An 8,078-nucleotide genomic window follows, 5' to 3' on the forward strand; every position below is an offset into this window, starting at 1 on the left:
GATAATTTCATTTCTAGAATCCAGGATTTGGGGATGCGATAGTTTTGACAAGTGATTTCCTAGAATTGAAGATCCATGGTTCCAGGTCTGATGCGATCGAAGGTGGCATGGGATGATGCTACCAATTGCATGCGCACAACATACCCCAAGATGTCGATCAAGACCTTAAATACATGGAGGATCCAGATTCGGATCAGATCCACATAGTCCAATAGAAAAACCCATCTTGAGGTTTGGACCCTTTATCTTATGGGGCAGTTTGGTGGCACACTGGGTCGTGGTTATCGTTTTCCTCGAATGACAAGTCTAGTTGAAAGTGAGTATCAATTATCCAATACCACATAGTGGTCTACCGGTTCCCATGTAGACCCGACCCGTTGATACCCTTAACCCAAATATGTCCGCCCCGACAGAAGCGAGCGAGAGTCCCCACCTATTTCCGGATTTCACTCTAAACCAGACGCTGCTCTGTCCCGGACACGCAAAGAATATTGTAATTTGTAAGGAGGAATAGATGGGATGATAGCCAACCCAATAAAGGAAGGAAGAGGACCCCAGGTTGTTCGTTTCCACTCTGTTGTCTTATAATTTTGTACTTTAGCTTTCTCCTAGTATATCTCTTCGCTAGTTGTCTTAGATTTTCTTTTGCAACCTGCGTCCAGGCAACTCCTCAACAAGCTTTTGCAGCACCACAAGTTCTTCTGTTTCCATTTTCAAGTCATTCTGAGACACGTTATATTTGTACAGGAAAAGAAGAGGTAATGACATTTTGTTGGGACTTGTTGGTGTATTTGGTTCTGTTTCTTGTTTGGGTACTTTTGATATTTTGTTTTCTGGGTCATACATACTTGGATTTGTGCGAACTTTTAAAATGTTCTTTTGTTTGCTTTGCTGAATTTGTGGATTGAGGTTTGATGGCCTTTAGTACCGGGCCTTTTGGGTTTTCTTCAGGTGGGAGTTTGGAACTTTGGAGAAATGGAAGGAGTTGTTGTCAGAAGGGTCATACCGTCGGATAACAGTTGCCTGTTCAACGCTGTCGGGTTGATTTCTTTTCTTCTTTCTGACTGGTTTTTTAGTTATGTGCCTCTTTTGTAATTTGTGTTCTCTGATTACCTTGTCTGTAGATACGTGATGGAACATAATAAACACAAAGCGCAGGAGCTTAGACAGGTTATACAGACACTTCATTTCATTGCTTTTTGGTTTCTATTGATTTTAATGGAAGTCCTAGTACTTTTATTAAGATGGACAATTGCAGTCGCTTCCATGAGATTGATTGGTGCAAGTTTTCTTTTTGGCCGAAATCTGAAATATTTTGAGACAATTTAAATCAAGTTCAAGACGAGGGCGGGTTATGGAAACTAGTCTGTTCAGCCACATCCGGAAGAAGTAGTGTATGGTTCATCCTGGATGTGTTTACAGACCATTTTATAGTTTCTGCAGTTGGAAAATGCAATGCTACGGTAGATGGGTCCTGTTACTTTTCCAGGAAGAAGAAAGATGGGGAGTATGAATCCTCGTCCGGTTTATGGAAAGCTCAAAACTATTCCCATACTTCAGTTTTCTGGAATAACCATTAAATTGCTATCCTGAAGATTGTCACTTGCTTTTAGCCTACTATCTTCTGATTCCATCTGTTCTTACCACAATGATACAGGCCAAATCCAAATTCTTTACTTTTTCTGTAGTTCCTTCTTGTTTCCTTGTAGTTACTTGGTATCCCTCTTTCTTGTGATTGCTTCTTCATTCCCTTATGACTTCTTTTGGAAACTATAAGATATGTGGACATAAAATGCATCTCTGTTTGTAATACAAATCAAAATGAATTATGGCTAATAGAAAAGGCTTCCTGGTAAGCTGTATTCATATACTATTGTGATACAGAGCAAAGTGAATTATGGATACCAGAAAAGGAAAATAATTCCTGTTAAGCTGCCTGCTTGTAATTTATAGGCATGGCCGCATGGGATTATATGGGAACATATCAACCTAGGAAGAGTAATTGGTCAAAATCGTTTTACGATGACCTAATATTCATAAAAAAAGACCAGAAGAAAATAGGGGCAATCTTCTAGTCTTCCTCTTACATATTTTCTGTGTCGTATAGTTAACATAATTAGTAAGTGAAAAATCTTCATTTTTAATTGCTGAATGCTGCTCATGTGATTTCTTTTAAACAGGCTTGAGGGCCATGAGAAATGACACTTATGCAAAAACTGTATACTTGTTTCATGGCTGATTCTGACCTTTCTCATTAGCGTAACATACAATTATAATTGGTTTTTTGATGGATGATCTTCTAAGAGATGATTGATATTCTCTGGTACCTTGCATGTCTTCATGAATCAGTGCATGCTTGGCCCTTATTGTAGTAGCCAATGGCATCATAGATGAGAGTAATATATCAATTAGCGTTGAGCACATTTTTCATGGATTAGGCAGAGTATAGAAAACTAAACTGAAAATGAACCATGGAAGTTCCAATGGGGCATTCTTATGACGCTTAGTTCACAGTGTATATAAGTTGTAGGAGAATCGAGTAACTCAAACACGGTGGGCTCAACTTAGATATGCTTGCTCGATCCCTACACATGTTAAGTAAATATGAGATTATGAGTTCAGGATAATGTCTTGAGCTTGTACACTGAACAAGTCAAACTCGAGTTATCCCATTGGAACTCATTTACTGTTATGTTCAATTTAAAGGTATGTATACACAATTTTTTTTGCTTGTGCTTCATGATGTGAACTTTTTTTGTGTACGTGTTCCTCGTTGTTGGTGTCATGCATGGGTTCCAAGTTCAAAACCCATTCTTTTCTCTCTGTTTTATATATCTCTCAGAAAGAAGATTTTAGAAATCCTTTCTGACATTGGCTTGACTTGTGCTTAGTGAAGCCAGGCTTGAGCCTTGTTAAGTTAGCTCTAGCTGAGCTCAAGACGAGGCTCTCAACGCTTGAGATTAGTTGGACTGGGCTCAATAGCCAAAATAAGCACATGGTACAAAAACATGGTATTGGAAATATTTATCTATCTACAGAAGTATTGAAACAACGTTTACCTGTAGAATGCGGTGTTTGACATGTAAATATCAGATTCTGTAAAGGGGTCTTTTCTTGTTAAAATCATGGTAACTTTCATTGCTTTTGTTATTATCTGTCACATGAGCACATTAAAATGGTTGCCATACCTGCGTCAGTATGCCGATTCTTTGACACTGTGGCAGCAAACTTGGGTATGTTGGGTCAGATCCAATCTAAAACATCTTACTTTAAAACAAAAGGAAAAACGTCGAGTAATCTCATCTGTCTCATTGGTTGATGCCAGCAATGGCAGATGCTCCCAATTAACCGATAGCAGCAGTGCTCTACACCTTAAGTCAGCAAATAGCAGCAAGAGAGAGAGAGAGAGAGAAGGTGATTTCCAATTAGAAGAATCCAGCTGTTTGCCACTGACTAGTCACGGCAAGCTTGAGCACAGTGCTGGATGGAACATTGGTTTCCATTGAAGGCACCTTCCTGTGTAGATTTGCTGGGCTTGGTTGATAGCACCTTTCTACATGCCTTCAGAGAGGGAGAGGGTGGGGCTTGCAAGGATAGTCAGGAGAGGCTTTAAAATAATATTGACTTTTGCTGAAATTTCATGCTGTTGAACATATGCTATATATATTATATACACACACACACACCCTGCCATACACACTTACCTTCGCCACCATAATCACACCCGAACCCATATTGGCATCCATGTGGCTTAGGTTATTATGCTAAATAACATGTTGGTGAGTTTTTCTTCCTGTATCATTTGTGCTTCTGTATCCTAGTCCTCATCTTACATTACATGTGCCTTTATATGTTGGATGCTATATCCTATTGGACTTGATTGTGTTGCAAATGTGAAAGTGGAATGTTAAGCTGGGATATGCATTTATTGTCTCCTGTTGGGTATTGTATTTTGTGAATGGCGCTGTACTTCTACTCGAGTGAACCCAAGGTGAATAAGTCTTTGAATCTGAATTCTGACGTGCTTTTGGAGCCATCTAATTGAATGGATATGAAAATTGTTTTATTTGTAGCCACATAAATTTGAGTTTGGAAGTTCAGGAGCACTCAGTGAGATAAATTCAGCTCCTTTGAAGTTAAAAGCACACCTATGCCCGGGGCCATAGGTTGAATACCTATCCCGGGGCATCTAGGTAGCCAAAACAAAAAATACTACTTTATATTTTTAACGTAAAAAGTTTACTTATATCTGGTTGTTCTATCTTCTAAATTCTAATATATTGATTAGGGTGGAGATGTTCCAAAATCTTCACTTTGGCCCTTTTCCTCTTTTTCCCCTTCCTTATTATCTCTTTCACCTTTTTTCTGTTGAATAGGACCTCCTAGGCCCTGACTAGGAGCTGCCTAGGCCCCTATAGGCCTCTTTGTGGGAGTTGCTGCATAGGTGTTACCTAGCACTTTGAATGTTCAGCTCAACCTGCACAAGGTTGACTGCTTATTGCTCTTGTGGACAAATTTTGCTTACCATTTGTGAGTCTGTGACACTGAAAATAACGCTTTAGTTCAGAAGATGCTTGAAGTCAGCCCTTAATGAACCATAATACAGTTATTCCTTGTCTAGTTTCAGTGGTAGTGATGGCAAGGATGGTGACTGTATATAGGTTTTTAGATGTCTGCAGAATATATGGAACATCACTTGCAGGGAGTCTAGTGGATAATCGTTTCATAGCAACCAGAGGTGGTTACTTTGTACCATAGTCACAAATAACATTTCAGAATTTTAAATGACGAAATTTTTCTTGGGTATAATATGGCGAGCTTGAAAAAAAGGGAAAAATATGATAAATTTTTAAAAATTAAAAAAACTAAAAATTAGGGAAAAATAAAATCAGTGAGAATGTAATAACACAAACATCAAAAAACAAGTAGATTTACAACAAATAAAAAATAGAAAATGAAAAAAGAAAACTGTTTGGCATTAAAAAAATGAAATGAAAAAAATACGAAAAAACACGTTTTTTCGTTTTTAATGTTTTTTAAAAAGTTTTAAACGCGTTTTTTAAAAGTTTTAAATGACAATTTAACTTATCGCATTTTTTCTCTTTTTTTTTTTCAAAAGCGTCTTTTGTGACACTGCTTTGTACTAGATGGGCAAACCATGTTGGTTAAGTGGTTCTTTTGGAGTTGATAATATATTGGGACCGCATGGTCTGCAATTGGCATTGACAATAGGTGGTGTGTTTGAAAGTAATTCTGATATGCAATAACTTCAAATGTTCTTGTCTCATTTTTTGATATTTGTAATTCAAGCGTACAGCTGGTCCTGTTGTTATATATATATATATAATCTGTTATTTGTAATCCAAGCGTACAGCTGGTCCTGTTGTTTGTTTATATATATATATATAGCTAATAGCTTAATGACCTTTATAGATATATTGTATTTTTTCCTTTTCTTCAACAGGTCATAGCAGCAGCAGTGTCTGGTGATCCTACAAAGTACAATGAAGCATTTCTTGGGAAATCAAATAAAGACTATTGTGCCTGGATCCTGGATTCAGAAAAATGGGGAGGTATGGCCTTCAAGACATGAAAACATACACGTGTATGATGGTTCTTTATTGGAAAAAAATGACCCTTTCAAAAGGTTAAATATTTCTGCTCCAGTTAGATGGGGCTCTTGCTCTTGTTTACATTTGCTTGATCATCATCATTATTTAACCATATAGCTTATGGTCTTTTCTTTTGATAATCCTTGTTATACCTGTCGTACCTTTTCGCCTGTTAGGAAAACATGATCTAGAAGTTAATTTCTACTTTTCTGAGCATGGATTATACTTTATATATATATATATATATATATATATATATATATATATATTTTTGAAGCTACATGTAACTTATACAAATTCTAAGCTCTAGCTGCATTTCCTTCAGTAGTAATCTCTATTGGTTTGGGTCTTTAAGGCTGGTTGCAGCTTTTCTGCATGATACAACCTACGAAGTGCCTTTGTGTTCTCAAGAGAAACCATCACTTCTAATACTGTTTCTGTTATCATATTTGTGAAGGTGCTATTGAGCTTTCAATACTAGCAGATTATTATGAGCGTGAAATTGCAGCATATGACATACAAACTACACGGTGTGATTTGTATGGCCAGGTTTGTGGCTGTACTTCCTGCCACTTTTCTGATCTTTCATCTAAAATTGCTGAACCCGTTGCAGTAAAGTGCTGATTCTTATTGAGATGTTATTTATTGTTGGAGCAGGATAAAAACTACAAAGAGAGAGTCATGTTGATTTATGATGGCTTGCACTATGATGCACTAGCTGTACGTTATGCACTTTAATTAAATTAATTTTCTTTCATTTCATCTTCTTTTTGTTGTCATCTGTCTTAGTGGCATCAATATGTAGGCTTGATGTGGTTTGCATCAGCGAATCATTCTCTGCTGATGAGTGTTGAAACTGCTCTGATACCACTTCAATACAAGACTAAACATTTGGGGCATTACATATCGACATTCTTTTAGGGAAGAAATGGTGTACTTTTCTTCTGTACCAGTCCAAAATGGGACGTCAAGTGCTTCATAGAAGAATGATTTATGCATATGTTTACATTCATGTTTTCCTAATGTATTGTGTACAAAAGTGATTTCATACTGGCCTTTCAGATGTCACCCTTTGAGGATGCCCCTGAGGAGTTTGACCAAACAATTTTTCAAGTACGTAATGGCACTATTGGCGCCATTGAACAGCTTGCTCTGAATCTTGTCAAGGAAGCACATAGGTAATAAGCTATCATATTCTCTGGTACATCACAAAGTCAAAATTATGGACATTTTAGAAAGCCTAGGTTCATGGTACTTGGTTCAGTATGCGTGCTTAGCAACTGGACCCATATTGGTTGATTTTAAGTGTTACAACAATCGAGTTACACATTGGACCATCAGATCTCCTATTGACATTTTTGCTATGTTATTTCACTTGTTATTTCTTTTTTCTGTGTTATGCAAATTGCGCATGGTAATTAATCATGGTCCATGGAGGCTCAATTTTCAGCAGTGTTCTGAACTCTCTCTCTCCTCTTTCTTCCGCTCCCTCCTTTCTCTCTGTCATATGACACTTTCTTTGTAAAACTCCAGGAAGCGGAATTACACTGATACATCAAACTTTACCCTGCGTTGCGGTGTTTGCCAAATTGGAGTTGTGGGCCAGAAGGTTCTAGAACTGTTGAACTTGGTTTAGCATACTTTTGTCTGTCATGTGGTCATTCTTGTACTTATGTTTTCCATCAATATGACAGGAAGCTGTGGAGCATGCACAGGCAACTGGACACGTTAACTTTCAAGAATACAGGTGAGTGCTAGCTTTCGATATTATGACACAACTTGTCAACCCAGTCTACTGACTGGAACAAGAGAATGTGGGGCCCATCTATATGGACACTGTAAACATAAAAATTAGGTTTCTCCATGTGGAACCTGTGGAATATTTGGATCTTTTTTGCAGCAAAGATGTAATTGATGAGAGAATTATCATGACAAAGCGGCTCTATTTGAGAAAAACATTTCTTAACCAATAAACTCATCTCTTCACCTCCACGCATGTGATTGAACTACCCATTGATAGTTGCCTTTTTATGATCATGGAACCATATCTGTATGCTTCGGTGTAATCTCCTGGCGTGATGTTGTTTCTCATTTGATGTGTCCACTAGAAGGTTTTCAAAGGGGCCTGAACTTGATTCCGGATAATCTGCAATGTGCGTCTTGAAAAGTTAGATGCCGTTGTCATTGCAAAAAGGCTTACATGATGAATAGTCGTATCACAGGAAGCAACTTACCCTTCACGATAGCATGGGTTTGCCTAAACGATGAGAGGATAAGATGGCGAAAAGCTGGAGCAGCAATTGATAGTGATGTTATATTGAAGTCTTTTTGGGTGGTCTTATCCAATTTGTCTGATCAGGATGTCCCCTTATTTCTCAGAGTGGGAGATCATGTCTTTCCTTACTACGAAACAGAGAATAATGTAAAAGGGTGCCATACCAGGGATACTCTCTCTTTCTTTGGGCA

The 8,078-nt window shown here is 37.8% G+C and overlaps 1 protein-coding gene across 1 annotated transcript; it reads left to right on the plus strand.

Moving 5' to 3' along the window:
- Positions 1 to 410: 410 nt before the first annotated feature.
- LOC116257790 (OVARIAN TUMOR DOMAIN-containing deubiquitinating enzyme 2) lies at positions 411 to 7,604 on the plus strand. Its single transcript, XM_031634781.2, has 10 exons — positions 411 to 558; positions 663 to 758; positions 952 to 1,040; positions 1,125 to 1,170; positions 5,465 to 5,573; positions 6,070 to 6,161; positions 6,270 to 6,332; positions 6,675 to 6,790; positions 7,146 to 7,221; positions 7,307 to 7,604. Exons 1-10 carry the CDS (start codon positions 520 to 522, stop codon positions 7,361 to 7,363), a joined length of 783 nt encoding a protein of 260 aa, XP_031490641.1. The 5' UTR covers positions 411 to 519; the 3' UTR covers positions 7,364 to 7,604.
- The last annotated feature ends 474 nt before the right edge of the window (positions 7,605 to 8,078 follow it).

The sequence above is a fragment of the Nymphaea colorata genome, chromosome 1, assembly GCF_008831285.2.
Source record: "Nymphaea colorata isolate Beijing-Zhang1983 chromosome 1, ASM883128v2, whole genome shotgun sequence".
Taxonomy (NCBI): Eukaryota; Viridiplantae; Streptophyta; class Magnoliopsida; order Nymphaeales; family Nymphaeaceae; genus Nymphaea; species Nymphaea colorata.

Bases quoted from the DNA above. Each gene is read 5' to 3' on its own strand.
- LOC116257790 (XM_031634781.2), top strand. From the start codon at position 520: ATGATAGCCAACCCAATAAAGGAAGGAAGAGGACCCCAG. The intron at 1,171-5,464 runs GTTATACAGACA...TTTCTTCAACAG, and splicing joins AAGCGCAGGAGCTTAGACAG to GTCATAGCAGCAGCAGTGTC. The intron at 7,222-7,306 runs GTTCTAGAACTG...TCAATATGACAG, and splicing joins TTGGAGTTGTGGGCCAGAAG to GAAGCTGTGGAGCATGCACA.